The following is a 15343-nucleotide window of genomic DNA, read 5'->3' as shown; positions in this document are numbered from 1 at the left end:
TTAGACCGAGAACTCGCCTTCACCCCACATATACAGAAGATAGTTGCTGAGTCATACAGCACATTAGGATTTTTGATGAGGAATGTCAAACCCTTTAAACTCCTAAAAACCTGTATACACCTCTACAGTTCTCTCGTCAGGCCCAAAGTAGAATACACAAGTGTTGTATGGAGTCCAGCAAACAAAATATATATTGCACGGATCGAAAAAATCCAAAAGAGATATTTAAAATACTTACATTTCATAAAAACCGGTAATTATCTACACATAGCATACAACGAACTTCTTCTAAATTTTGAAATAAAAAGCTTGGAACTGAGGAGACAAAAGGATGACATGAAGTTTCTGTACAAAACTGTAATTTCTATTATTGACAACCCTGACTTTTTATGCCTCTTGAGCTTCCACGTGCCCCGCTTTAATGCAAGGACAAATGTAACTTTTCATAATAAAGTTACAACAACCACTCACAAAAATTCCCCACTCTACAGGCTATGCAATGCCTACAACAGTGCAGTTCAGAAAAAAAATTCTTTAGACTTCTGTATACCTGTAGATCTCTTTTTACAACAATTCACCATCTCCGTGAAAACTCTAATTTGTAATGCTGATTTGAACCACAAAATGTATTATAAACATTAATCATTAAGCCCTATCCCATAAATGTAATTATAAGTGTTAGAACTAGAAGAAAATAATAGTTTAGATGTGAAATTACGATTGTAATTTTGTTAATTTTTAATTTACTCTTTCTTGTAAAGATGAAATTAGATTAGATGTGAAATACTGTTAATTTCTCATTGTAAATATAAGAATAGTTCAGATATTAGGTTATTAGACTAGTTTAGATATGAAATTGTTTTCTATCTACTTGTTTCTTGTAAAGATTAGGTATGTAATATTTCTTTCTCAGCGTAAATATAATATTAGAATAGTTCAGATATTAGGTTATTAGACTAAGTTGAAGCAAAAAAAAAAAGAAGAAAAACACATGTAAACATTTGCCACTGTAATTGGGATTAGAAATCTTGTAGTGCGCAATAAATATATAAAAAAATAAAAAATGAGAACATTAAAAACAAAATACTCCTGAGAAAATACATAAATCCTTTTTACAATTGAAAGCGGTTGTCAAGGAAACACTTGTACAATAATCCATAGAGAATATGTCCTGATGAATATTCTTTTCTTAAAAAGTTCATGTTAAAAAAATTAAGCCAATTTATAAATTAAAAATTATACATTTTTTTAGTAATTGTCAGAATGAAGACATCTAGGTTTCATAATGTGGCTCTTATTACTATTGGAGATGATATCACTAATCCCTAGTTGTCAATTCTTTTTAAACCTGCTTTCTTGTCTTTTTTTGTTATGGTCTTGTGTCTGGTGTAGTAGTGATGTGTTCTTTGTTGTTCACTTACTTGAGGAGGTGGAGAATCAGGGGATATTGGTATGTCCTTGTTGTTACCTTCTGCTTCAAAGGGGGAGGAACACATCGTAGGGCTATCTAGATGTGGAGAGATTCCAATTCTTTTTTTGTAATATTTTTCAAGTATTTTCAAATACACCGGAATTTGATCATATAGCGGGTTCTTATACTCTATAGCCTTAGTTGTAGACCTTTTTATGTCATTGCAACGTAAAGCAAATTGTAAAGTTCAAATCTCTTAGGTTGTGGGTTCTGAGTACTCCCAAATACTCTTACCTAAATCTATTTTTTAGATCTGTCATCACCTCACTCTTGCTTGAGGGCATTTTCATTGACAGTATCACCACTGCTATTCCAGTTTCAGAAAAATTGCATAGGAACAGAGCTAGTGATAAAGGAAGTAAATCAGTATCAGATTGGAGCCTTGCCTAAAACCTCGGAAAGAATCTGATTCACCAGCCCCATCAGCCGTTCCAAAAACCCAACCCACCCCACCATGGGCCCAAGGGAGAAATACATTTCCAGTTCATTTTCTTGGTGTTGATCTTATTCCAATCAGCTGACTTTAGATCATGTGCTGTCCCAGAGTCAGAATAAATAACTGTTCCATGATGATACTCCTGCTCCCTCTCAACGGTCAGTGTGGTGTTGGTGTCCATACCAAATGCACACAATTTACGAGGAACATAGAGACATTCACTTCAAACCAAATTAAACAATAGATCACTACATCTGATGAAAAGGAATACCCATTCAAGTTATACATGTTCCCCTTCTACAAACCTTCACCAATATCATTATTGTACAAAACATAATTTATAAACCAAGTGGCTCTTCTATGCAGATGGGGAATGCCAACTCCCAGATAAGCCAGGAATGTTTGGTTGCTGTTAGAGCGACGACATAGTTCCGCACCAACAGCAACCGTTTTGATGGATTTCAATTTTGGATGTGTTGTTTGGACTTCATCAGTGTTTAAAATTTTTATTGTAAATTGAGACACCAGATTGTTTACTTTATTATTGGTTGTATCTGAGTGTATATTTTTCCAATTGGATTGTGGCTGAAGAGACCCAGTCTATATGGGGTCGAAACTAGCCCCAATTATATAGGACACTATACAAGCTAATGGTATTGAATACGTGGACCCTTCTCTATCCTTTGATAGAGGTATTTCAAATACTTCTGCATTCTTAGTTTGATTCTTTGGTAGAAAAGCAGTAGGTATATCTAAATAATGTCCTACAATATCAATATCATCATCATCATCATCATCATCATCATCATCATCATCATCAGTGTCCCACTCCAGTCTCTTGCGTGTGGTTAATATCTCAAATATATATAATAGGTGTTTCTGACTGTTGTATGCTTTTCACAATACTGAATGCCTACATGCAAATTCTTTTTGTGTTCACTTCAGATCAGATGATGAATCACCAGGTGTCTGGATGACAACACAAGTGGGGAGGGGGCACGTAAACGTCAATTGTCAATGCGATTAACGATTTTGGTTTTCAACCTCAGATGTCTTTCGTCATCTCTAAAGCCATTTAAGCTACCAAGACTTTTATCATCTTGTGAAGTAAATGACTCTTCCTGTATAAACCAGATTTTTTTCTTTTCTTTCTTTTTCAGCTAAGTTTATCTTATTATATAACAGTTGACCACTGGATCTCTCAGACTTTACCCTTTGTCTATCATGGATAAATCTTCTTACACAGGCAATTAAAGAAATATTGGTAGCACCAACCAGTGCCATGGTATGTACAGTGATCATTACTTACATGTTTGGATGTGTTACATCAATCACATGAAATTACTCTGCATGTTGAACAGTGGATAATCTGAACAGATTCATCCTTTTCTTGGGAAATGAATTGATCATTGACTGATGAATTGATAGAAGGCCATTCTTTCTGGTGTAGCTTAGCCATTCTGGTCGTCCCACCATCTTGGCTTCAGTTATCTATCTGCCTGACAAGCCCTTGAAGGAACTGGTCTCTGCATTAGTGGCTGAGTCTGTTGACAAATACAGTCCGTGTTCCTTCTTGTCATATCCAGGCTAATACTGTAGTAGAATCAGTCCAGAAGTGTGAGGTAATATTCTGGTAGTCCATTCCATTTTGCACAGAATTACATAATCTGGCTCCAACCATTGCAGCAATATTAATTCCAACTGAGGAATGGTTACTGCTATCCTTGATATGGCTGCCAGAAAATGAAATGAACTCTTGTTTCATGTTCAAACTCCAGTCTTATGAACACAATTGTAGCATAAGCTTATGCACTTGCATCACAACAGTTGTAGAGGTTTATGTTCCTCATGGAACTTTCATCGCTGTGAGGAGAGAAAGTTCCTCATACCAATCGGTAAACTGTTGTTCTTTATTGTCAGTATCAATCACTTCATCCCAAAATTTACCACATATCCAATTAATCTTCTGTAACGATAACTTACAAATCAATACAACTGGGTCACACCAGGCAAATGCTGCGATTGTGCCTTAAGGCCACGGTCACTTCCTTTCCACTCGTAGCCCTTTCTTATCCCATTGCCAGAGTAAGACTTGTCTGTGTCGGTGTGACGTAAAGCAAATTGGAAATTATAGTCATATTTGGAAATTTCTCACCCTTGCATCACGTTTTTCGGCCATGTCATCTGGTGAGACAGTATTGAGAAACGAATTATCCAGGCCAACGTTGATGGAACGTAGCCCAAATTGGTACATTGACCAGATAAAGAGTTTAACAGTGGTGTACGGCAGAGTATTGTCAACAGAATTGCATGAAAGCTCACGTTGAAATTGAACCATGAGCAAGAGGAACTATACACTTAAATGAGAAATTAAGTACAATGAATCCGTTTGTTCAGTCATTCTATCAACTGTTATCCATTGTCAATTGGATCAATTTGATATGTGCTAATGGCAGGCCACTTTAAACTTCCAATGAGAAGCAACATCCCTACTATTTGCAGAGAGTGAATTCCATGACGATGTGGAAGGTATACCAGGGTAATCCTAAAAATAAGGTCTCCTATTTTTTTATAAGTACAGAACTCTGTTTGTGTGGCTGTTGGTCACAATATTGTGAAGAGTGTTTCCCGCGCTCATATATAAACATGCGCATGCCGTGCTGAGGTACTCAGTCTTGACTTGGCAGCCGTTGAGAATGGAGCTCCCGTTGGATGTTACCGCCAAGCACGAAGTGCACGCAGTTATTTGGTTTTTGAACGCAAAAGGTACTGAACCGATTGAAATCCATCACCAATTGACAGAAATGAATGGTGAGTTGTGCATGGATGTCAGAAATGTTCATAAGTGGTGTAGAGAGTTTGCAGCCGGTTGGGCTGAAATTCATGACGAACAAAGGAGCAGGAGACCGTCAATTTCCGTCTAGACAGTTGTGAAGGTTGAGCAACTCATGTGTGAAGATCGGCGGATCACCCTGGATGATCTCTGCACTTTGGTTTCTGAGGTCTCTGAAGCGCTGCTCACAGAATTTTAATGGTAAAGTTGAAATACCCGAAGGTGTGCAGAAGATGGATGCCACGCATGCTGACTAAAGACCACGTGCGGCAACGAGTTGATTCTTCCCGCACATTTCTTCAACGCCTTGTAGCTGAACAGGACAACTTTTTGGACTCAGTTGTCACGGGTGACGAAACCTGGGCGTTCCACTTTACACCTGAGACCAACCAACAATCACACCAGTGGCGGCATCTCTTCACCAAAGCTGCGGAAATTCAAACAAACACAATCTGCCGGTAAAGTCATGACAACTGTGTTTTGGGATCGAAAAGGGGTAATATTGGTCAACTTTATGCCTGCTGGGACCACAATTAACGCTGACAGGTACTGTGAGACACTGAAAAAACTCAGACGGGCAATTCAGAACAGAAGAGGAATGTTGAGCAAGGGCGTAAACATTCTCCATGACAACGCTCGCCGGCACGTTGCCCGGCAATCCGTTGCTCTCCTGCAACAGTTTCAGTGGAACATCATTACCCACCCACCCTATAGTCCCAACTTAGCGCCCAGTGACTATCACTTGTTCCCTAAGTTGAAAGAACCTTTGGCTGAAAAGCGATTCAGCACCGACGACGAGGTGAAAGATGAGGTTCACAACTTCCTGAGCAGCATGGCTGCGAGCTGGTGTGACATGGGCATACAAAAACTGTCACAGCGTTGACCAAAATGGTGATTATGTAGAAAAATAGCTGAATGTTCAAGCTGTAAAATGATGTAAACCAGTGTAGAAATAAACAGGTCTATGTATTTATGAAAAAGTAGGAGACCTTATTTTTGGGATTACCTTCGTAGTAAGAGAGGAGCCGGATCTTGTGTTGTGGTCATGATGGAAGAAAAGGTTAAGGAAAATAGTTGGGAATGTTTGTGTAGAAGAGTTAACATATGAAGTTCATGGTACTGTTGCACTTGAAGTCATGAGCATCATATCACAGATTAGACATATCTGATGTGGCCATTTAGGCTTTGGTGCACTTGACAGCTTTCTTAGTACTTGAAAATTGGATCCATGTTGTTTTTTTCTTTTCTTTTGTAGGCTTGCAGAAATCCAGGCTTGAATTCTCCAAAGAAAGTTATTGTAAAACAATCAAAACGCTTGCCATATTGGCTATGGTACTTAATAGCTAAGTCTCTTGGCATCAAACTGAGTCCAGATGAGAAACCAGTATTGGCCACCATTCTCTACATCTTAACCATCACATCAGCAATAGGTATGTATGACTTATGGAGGAAATACTTTCATCATCTTGTCTGTATGGCTGTTGCATCATGATGTGTGTAGGTGTAATCGAGACTTACAAATTTCATTAGGAAACTGGAGCATTTTATTGTGGTATGGTATGCCATTTTTTGTTATTTTGGTGATGTTTAAAGTGTAACATTTATCTTTTTTTATATAAATTGCTAATTGATATCAGATTTTTGTTTTCAATGTAACTTACAATATTTCTAAATGTTTAGTGCATATTTTGACACTTTTTAGTACATATTTGCATTTGTTTTTGCTGTTTTTAAGTGCATAATTATTCAAATTTTCCTAATAACTAGGGACTTTGTAGATGTCAGTGTAAAAGTCCCAGTGTCTATCATCCACATAATGGATAAATTTGCGAAGGATCTCCAATTTATCTTTATTAAGGGTACTTTACTAGTAGGGTAGTTTATGCTTTTAGGTAGTTCAACATATTCAAGGTATGCTTGATTTGAGTGTTAATGAAAAGCGATGCCACTCGAAGTGAAGTAGATGCAAAACTGGATCCTCTCTTCCCTTTGTTTCAGTTCTATACAAGTTGGTCCACTAGTCTTCCTTCTTTTATCATATAACTTTTGAGGACTCGCTTTCCTTTTTCGTTCTTCATGCAAAGTTCTTGTGTAACTTAATGATATTTTCATAGGTTTAAAATGTACAGCAGCGCATAATCCAAAGAAAATGATCCAACAGCTGACATGTAGGTACAATGTTCTTCCTGCCCTGCTGTTTTTACTGACATAACCTAGTATCTGAGTCATTGGGTGCTCCAAATTAAAATGTAAATACTGTAAAACTGTTTATTTGAATGATAAATCTGCATTATTGTCAGCATAATTGTATCAGTTACATCGGAGGTCAAACGTTTAGCTTGACTATCGCATAGTGTCGTGCACGAGCGGTGTCCGGATTAGTGTTGAATCTCATGCGAGCACTCGATTCTACATGACGTCACAAACCCGTATGGTACTCCACAGCAGTAGGACACTAGAAGTTCAAAATGCTCTGTTATGTGTTGTTTGTGATAATATCATTAAAATAAAATTTTGCAGTTAATATTTACCTGTCGGATATTATTACTGTTAATTTTTTACGTATGCCATATTGTAGTTGTCACTTTAACTTTTTTTAAAATATTCCATTTCTGTTACTGTCATTACTGAAACGATTCAGTCCATAGCAAATTTTGATTATTCCTGAAGTGTTATAATAAACATACAGTATCTCCTTTCAGTACTTGCTTCACTTTACCACTACCCATTGCTCATTCTGTTAGATGGCCCTGTCCAGTTTCGTACTGCACCGTGTTCTATTTACTAATATCATATTTAGCCCGTACATCTGTTGAAAACATTTGTTTGTATTTTTGTCATTTGTAAAAATTCGTTAATTGTCAGATGTCTGGCTAAATTGTTTAGCGTGTTGACCATCGGTTAAAAGAATCCCAGGATCAATTCCTGGCTGGGTCAGAGATTTTAACTTTCATTAGTTAATTCTGCTGGCTTGGGGGCTAGGTGTCTGTGCCATCTTCAGTCAGGTGATACTGCAGGTCAGCTAAATGGCATCAACAAAATCCTGTTTGTATTGACTAAGGTGGATGTTTTTCCTTTTCTCAAGGGAATTTTCGTGTTCCTCCCAGCTTCTTCAGGAGGGCAGGTATCTATTTTAGCAACTGTTCTGGAGAATTCTTCTTTCTTGATTTGGGAAGTGTAGGATAAAGAGGAAAGGGAGAAACAGAAATAAAAGTGGTATAGAGAAGGAACACAGAAGTAGAAAAATGAAGACGGCAGTGTGGGAAGTTGTCAGAGGTTGCCGTTCTTCTCTCTTGTTTTTATATTAGTTCTCGTCTCTTTATAAGCTTGTTATTGTGTTCTTCCTTGCTTGTGTTCGTATCCTCATTTCTATCTTTGATTATTTATATTTGTAATCTTGTTTTCCTTCCTTCCGTCAGAATAGAGGATAACCATATATTTCCTGTGAAAACATACATTATTATTATTATTATTATTATTATTATTATTATTATTATTATTATTATTATTCACAAATTTACAATTGGGTTTATGTGCTTCTTTGGTACAATGTACATGGAAGAAGTACTATTTAGTACATATGCAGATATACTCCATACATACCGGTATATACTTACAATGTTGACAAATAAATTTGGCAGATATTTGCAGGATATTTACTATACATAGTCAATTATTAGTTGATGATTTTCATTAGTCCGCTGGGAAGGAAGGAAGGAAAACATGATCATGATGATGATGATGATGATGATGATGATGATGATGATGAGTTGGTATTCAGCCTATAGTGTGGTCTCAGATCATCATGGTGGTGATGATGATGATGATGATGATCAGTCTTAGCACACAAGTGTTTAGTTCAAAACTGTTTGATTTTAATAATGATGATAATAATAATAATAATAATAATAATAATAATAATAATAATAATAATAATAATAATAATAATAATAATAATACCATCAGCTCTGTTTTTAATATAATGGCTTTGATGTTTTATAATGATTATAACTAATAAACAAACAAATGGCACGTCTGGACGAAACTCTGCATTATGCACACGGCCTAACCACCCAAAAGCTGGTTCTATTGCTGTGATTATAAGATCTGCGGCCGTGAAAGCCTTTTTTGATGTTGAAACAAAGAAACAGTTTTTTATTCAGTCAGTCAATATATCTGTCAACCAGGTTCTGAATAAACCCAAAGCTAAAAAGATGTCATATAAAAACTCACATTTTAATTTTTTTCTGTGATTATATTGAATTCGTTTTCCAGGTTTTGTTTTTAGCACGAGTTGGTATTCAGCCTATAGTCTGGTCTCAGATCGTCATGGCGATGACGTGCTGGATGGATGTGTGTCCGTGTTGGTCATTGCCTTGTGGTGTGCACTCGGCGTCTATGCTAACAAGCTGGCCTATCGCCTGTTTGGCCACCGCAAATTCTTGGCCATGTTGCGTCTCCATTCTAAGACAGTCTTCAAGCTGAACGCTGCCTTCGTAGTCTTCTTTCTGTGCACGGCGTTCATTGTGCTTCATAACCTTAGCTCTCTGCCTTATTGGATCGGAACACCATGCAAAAAAGGTATTATACGTCAAGTTCAGTGAGCCTCCATTTTTGTTTGCTTCTGTCTGGGGATCAGTGGTAGTGTTGTGGGTTCAAACTTGTCAGAGTTTGTCAGAATTTTTAAGGATGAAAAACCCGATGTCATACAATATCGGCATGTAAAATATATCTGGTGATTCATTTCCTGTTTCCCTGACAAATTGAACTAAAACTGAGACTTATACACCGCACGGCTTTACTTCTAAATTAATATTTTGTAAAACAAATGAGCATCGCCTTACCTCTGTTCCCAGCGCGCTACTGCCGTGAGTTGCAATATGACCACGGTAAACAGCCCTCGTGAAATGTAATACGATACTCAGGAAAGCTAATGAATCGGGATTGAAAATAAATTCACAAAAACTACACTTGCTAGCAACATCCAACACTAAAAAGAGAATACTTTATTGAGAATAAAATAGAATGAGGAAATAACACCTCACTGACCGCTAATGGCTGGCACAGGAAGAAGGAACACTCCACTGATCTGTCACTTTCTTGCCACTTGTCTTTCCCGAACTACACTGATACATGCTATACACGCGCGAACTAGGTACACTAACCAATATACGTACGTAAATAGAACTACAGCTATTATTATACACTTAACTATTAAACCTGTGTTGTACTAACTTATGCTATGCCAAACTGTAGACTAAGCTATACTGTACTGTACTTGAGAGATAAAGACTAATATGAAAAACACTAACTACTGAAGAAAAATGCAAAAGGTCGCGAACCGTACTGGATACCATACATGCTGGGCGATATAGGTAAAGTAGAGTAGGCAACTAGGTTCCGAAATCGCATTCTGTCGATGTAAGTCGATATGAATGATGGCAGCTAGGGATTGGTTGGATGTCTTATGTTTCAGCACATAACCACCAGACAGACCCAAAGTCGGCCAAAATGTCAATTTAGAAGTAAAGCAGTGCGGAGTATAGATTGCTCAATAGAGATCTGATGTCTCTGCTGTCTGGTAGAGTAAAACGAAACGTGAATATTAAAACTCAGGCAACCTAAATTACATCAAATTGAAATGCCAGCTTATGGTAACTTAGGTTTATTATTATCTCTTGCTATTTGTTTATGGAATTGGAAAGGGTTATGAGTGAGAAGAAAGTGACTGTGGCCTTGATTAAAGTACAGTCCCAGCATTTACCTGATGTGGAAATGGAAATCAACGGACAACCATCTTGGGGGATGCCGACAGTGGGGTTGGAATTCTCTCTCTCCCCCTCTTCTCTCTCTCAAGTTTACCATTGCGACCAATTCGTCAGCATTACGTATACTTCTTACTGGATTTCTGACTTAATTCCACCGTATCAGTTTATGCCTTTTAGTAAACGATCCCCTGCAGTGTTTCTAAACAAGGCTTCTGGTAATCAATTTGTGAATTAAACATGTGTTATATTTTTGCTGTTTTTATGAGGAAGAAATGTAAGCTTTTATTTGGAGTTGTACATAAGACACTAATTTGTCATTAGTTTTTAAACTTAACATCTATTAGTTATAAAGAATTTTTAAAACTGAGAACCCAACTTCTTAACCAGTACTGGTGGTTCAGTGGTTAGCATGATGGTTTTATGAAGTAGAGGTCACAGCCTTTCATAGAAAAGAGAATATCAGACTTGACATGCAAAACATCGACTTGAAGGATTTGAATTTAGCCAGCTGAGGTAGTGTGGTGATATTATTGTTAATGTAAGTTTTAAGGTCTCATTTCTGTTATTTTAAATTGTGTCCTTAACCCCTCAACAATTTTTTAATAAATATTGGTCCCAAAATATCCAATTTGTTTGTGCTAAAATTTAATATGTATTATGAACATAGGTTATGGAGTATTATAATTTACAAAATTATTCACAAAAAAAGTGTTAATTGTACATTTTTGAAAGAACCTTATTAAAAAACTGTTATAATCATTGTTGTTAAATATAACTCTAAATTCTGTTAAATGATTTCAGCAGCGAATATTTTGTAAACAACATACCTGCCAACTTTTGAAAAGGGCTATCTGTAAAACTCACGCGCGACAAAAAAAAAAAATCTAACGATTCTCAACATACCCCGGCTTGATGAAAATAATAACACTTAAGGGCTAGAGAATACAATAAATGGGATACTTCAGTGAAATCATATCTACTTACATCATAGGCCGATGATTTGTTGATGAACATAACAATAAAGAAGAGTCCATGTTAAACAGCAGTAGGCTTGGTGAATATTAGTTTGGAGCATACATAACAGGACTTACTTGATAAATTAAGCAGATATGCGATAATTGAAAAGGCTTTACACAATAAAACGTGTTTAACGTAACACACGCAAGAATTACTATAATACACACTGCAAATCACATGCTAATTCGATTTTAAAGTCATAGTTGTGGCCTTTTTTAGCTTCCTGCAAAAATGTCTTTAAAAAATATTTTGTCATAATAGGAACCAGAACTCCTGGTCTTAAAAATAGAAGTAGACTCCAGAGATTCACTGCACATGGATGGTCTGAACTCTGTTCTATTTTTCTTCACAAGGCTGAAAACACGTTCACATTCTGCATTGCTAAGGGATGTAGTGAGAATACAGAGCATTACTCTAGAAATTCGGTTATACTTAAGAAGCCCATCGGTTCCACGAATTCTTGATTTTTGTGCCCAGTCGCTTGCAGCATCATGATTTGCAACCAAAGTGTCATCTACCTGAAGAGCTGTGAACTGCCTCTGAAGCTCATTCACCACCTCATCTGTAGTTTCATTCTCCTCCTTGCATAACATGGTGGAAACTTTTCCAAGAAAAAACGAATGGAAGAAAACTGTGCATCTTCAATTTTGTCTAACCTAGCAACTTGAGCATGCTTTAACACAACATCCTTGTGTGAAAACTTGTTATTGATGTAGTCACAGGCAGTACAAAAGCAGTTTCTCGCTGATGAAAAGCAAAGGGATTTATCATTATCCTGGAGATCATTCACTATATTGGAAGTCTGAATGCTAATAACTAACTCATGATCACTTCTTTGATTTTAAATCAAGTACTGTTTCTTGTTGGATTTATTCATGATAATCTACAATAGGAATATAGCATATAAAAATGTCCCAGAACAAATGTCTTTATCTACCAGAACATCGCAAGGAACCTAGATCACTGAACGTCACATAAAATTTTAACAAACACTCAAGGCAGTCAAACACTTCATTAAAACATGTCAAAGCGTACAAATTCTTAAACCAGTAAATGAACATGACGCCAACCTTGTGAACAAAGAATATGCACATGGTAAAGAACATACAAACACGAATGTAATTCTTCTTCTACTTTATAATGTAATGGGCTTTGCTAATAGCGGTACACCCAGTCACTGTAATTAGTCCAGCGAATACAGGAAACTGCAAAGTTATAACACAAAAACTCAAGCACTTCATTAAAATATGTCATAACCTTAAAAGACCAAAACAATCAAGGAACGCCAACTTCATGGAGAAAGAACAACACTCACTTGGTCAAAGAATATATGTTAAATCACAACAAGCGAACAGAGCGGAACAAAGAATTTGCGGAGCAGAACCTGTCGACACCTAATGTTCAGATCAAAAATTAGATGTATGGCTTTTCAGGCGTTTGCTCTATTAACCAGCATTTCGTCTTAGGTCTGACACTAGACTCGTCAGAGTGGGATGTGTCAGACCCTACCCACTGATGCTGGGGTGTATGCAGGTGAAATTTATCAGAAGCCTATTATGAGGCACAGTCTGATAACTGCATATGTTCTATGCTCTATTGGTGGGAAAATATCTAATTCCCTCCATGGGAATTTAGAATTTCCACCTAATGTTCACACGGAAGAACTGTTATCCTGGCTTTAAATTCAATTCCAACAACAGTACAAACATCACACGGTTAAAAATACCAATCATATCAAAGAATGAGTTATCGACTATCGTGGACTTGCCTTCGACCCACGCAAACAATCGATTGTACGGAAGTGGAGGGATTATCGAATGTTAACGTTTCAAATTTTTGTCCGCGAAGTTGTAAAATTTAAAGATAAAAATTTCATTGTTCCGTATTGAAAGTATTAACGTTAAAAATTAAATAATTGAAAAAGAGGTTCAACCTATTCAATACATAAAAGAAAGAAATGTAGTGATTACATTCTTATTTAATAGTAACTATAAATGGGGTTAGAAATTGTGAGTCACTTAAAAGAAAACAGTACATAATATTAAGAATGGTAGTATGGCACATTACGTACTGTTTCATCTTATACCGATCCAGAGTTCACTTAATCTTTTTCTTTTTCATATGCATTGTTTTACATGTTTTTACGGCTGACGATGACCTGGACTAGGTTCGAAACCGGTCCCATTTATAGTTACTATTAAATAAGAATGTAATCACTACATTTCTTTCTTTTATGTATTGAATAAGTTGAATCTCTTTTTCAATTATTTAATTTTTAAGTTGTAAAATGACACTGTCCATCCGTAAAATCATAAATTGCTGCAATTTCCGTAAATTTTACGGATAAACCATAAAAGGTGGCAGGTATGTATTAATAATTTTCAGTGACTCTAAGAAATTCTTGCATTTGTGTCTAATTCCTGCCACACTCTGATGCTCAATAAACTTTTTGCTAGTTGTTTTACGTCGCACCGAAACAGATAGGTCTTACGGTGACGATGGGACAGGAAAGGGCTAGGAGTGGGAAGGAAGCGGCCGTGGCCTTAATTAAGGTACAGCCCCAGCATTTGTCTGGTGTGAAAATGGGAAACCACAGAAAACCATTTTCAGGGCTGTCGACAGTGGGGTTCGAACCTACTATCATCCGAATACTGGATACTGGCCACACTTAAGCGACTGCAGCTGTCGAGCTCGGTGCTCAATAAACTAACGTTTGATTAGTTGTAATTATTTTCATCATCTTAAGGATGCAGAATCATTTACATTGTCTAATTACTGTACATCTCAAAATAAGAACAAAGAAATGAATGAAATATAAATGAAAAATACTTCAAGAATCTTCAACACTGTATCTAGAGGGAAAGCAACGAATGCCAAATTTAGTGCGGAAAAAACTACAATACCTAAACATTGATCACGTTGACATTTACAACCGAGATAAATTCAGAAAGTTAGTCAAGACATCTGACTCTCTCCAGTCACTAACAACTAAATCACTGCGTCCAGAAGTAGGAGTGAAGTGGACTCAAGAAAGAAAAGACATCCATAGCGCTAGAATGAAGGAATACTGGGCTAAGAGGAAGAAAAGAGCTCACCAGAGTTAAGAACCACGTGGTCCATCGTAGGCCTAAACGAAGAAGAAGAAGAAGAAGAAAAATACTGTGTGTTTCTGATAGTTTCTTCCTTTTCCCTGTCAACTGGTGCCATTGCCATGTAATGGTGGCTAAGAACCTCACATCATGACATGAATTTGTTTGAGAATTTGAAAAGTACAAATGAAGTTATGTGCCTTGTTTTTGCTACTTAAGTAACTAGGTGCGCAAAACATTTATTCTTGGGTTTCAAGTTTATTTACTGCATATTGTTAGGTTTCCTAAAATCTGAGTTGCTGTTCTGTTTCAGTGGCCTTGGACAGGATGGTGTGTCAACTACGATATGTGTGCCAGGTAGTGTTCTCAGTCTTCTCCCTCATGTGGAATGTTCTTGTAGCTGTCGTCCTCATATCTGTTTGCCGAACTCATACCATAGGTAATCAACTGATCTTATCACTTATACATATTTGAATGATCTACTCTTTAAAGAGCTCTTTAGTCTCCTGATTGATGTAACCTTAAGTTTTTCAGTGTGTTGAACTCAGGATAACAGATTTTGTAAACAGTTTATGAACAGTAGGATGAAATGTTTCGTTCTATTAAAAACATCCTCTGGTTTTATCAGATCACTTTTATGTACAATATTATTAAGTTTACACGACCTTGTCACTGAGTACACCACAAAGTGAGGTCCAGTAAATTGGTGATGCTGATCATGAATATGTA

The 15343-nt window shown here is 36.7% G+C and overlaps 1 protein-coding gene across 1 annotated transcript in view; it reads left to right on the top strand.

Moving 5' to 3' along the window:
- Window positions 1–15343, top strand: part of LOC136882040 (uncharacterized) — an 80109-nt gene that overhangs the window by 34097 nt on the left and 30669 nt on the right. The window contains exons 3-5 of the mRNA XM_067154542.2: window positions 5996–6170; window positions 9016–9321; window positions 14928–15053. Coding sequence (XP_067010643.2) covers window positions 5996–6170; window positions 9016–9321; window positions 14928–15053 — 607 coding nt within the window. The remainder of the gene's footprint in view (window positions 1–5995; window positions 6171–9015; window positions 9322–14927; window positions 15054–15343) is intronic.

This window comes from Anabrus simplex, chromosome 10 (genome assembly GCF_040414725.1).
Source record: "Anabrus simplex isolate iqAnaSimp1 chromosome 10, ASM4041472v1, whole genome shotgun sequence".
Taxonomy (NCBI): Eukaryota; Metazoa; Arthropoda; class Insecta; order Orthoptera; family Tettigoniidae; genus Anabrus; species Anabrus simplex.
The sequence above is the reverse complement of the archived record's forward strand: the minus strand, read 5'-3'. Positions and strand labels throughout refer to the sequence as shown.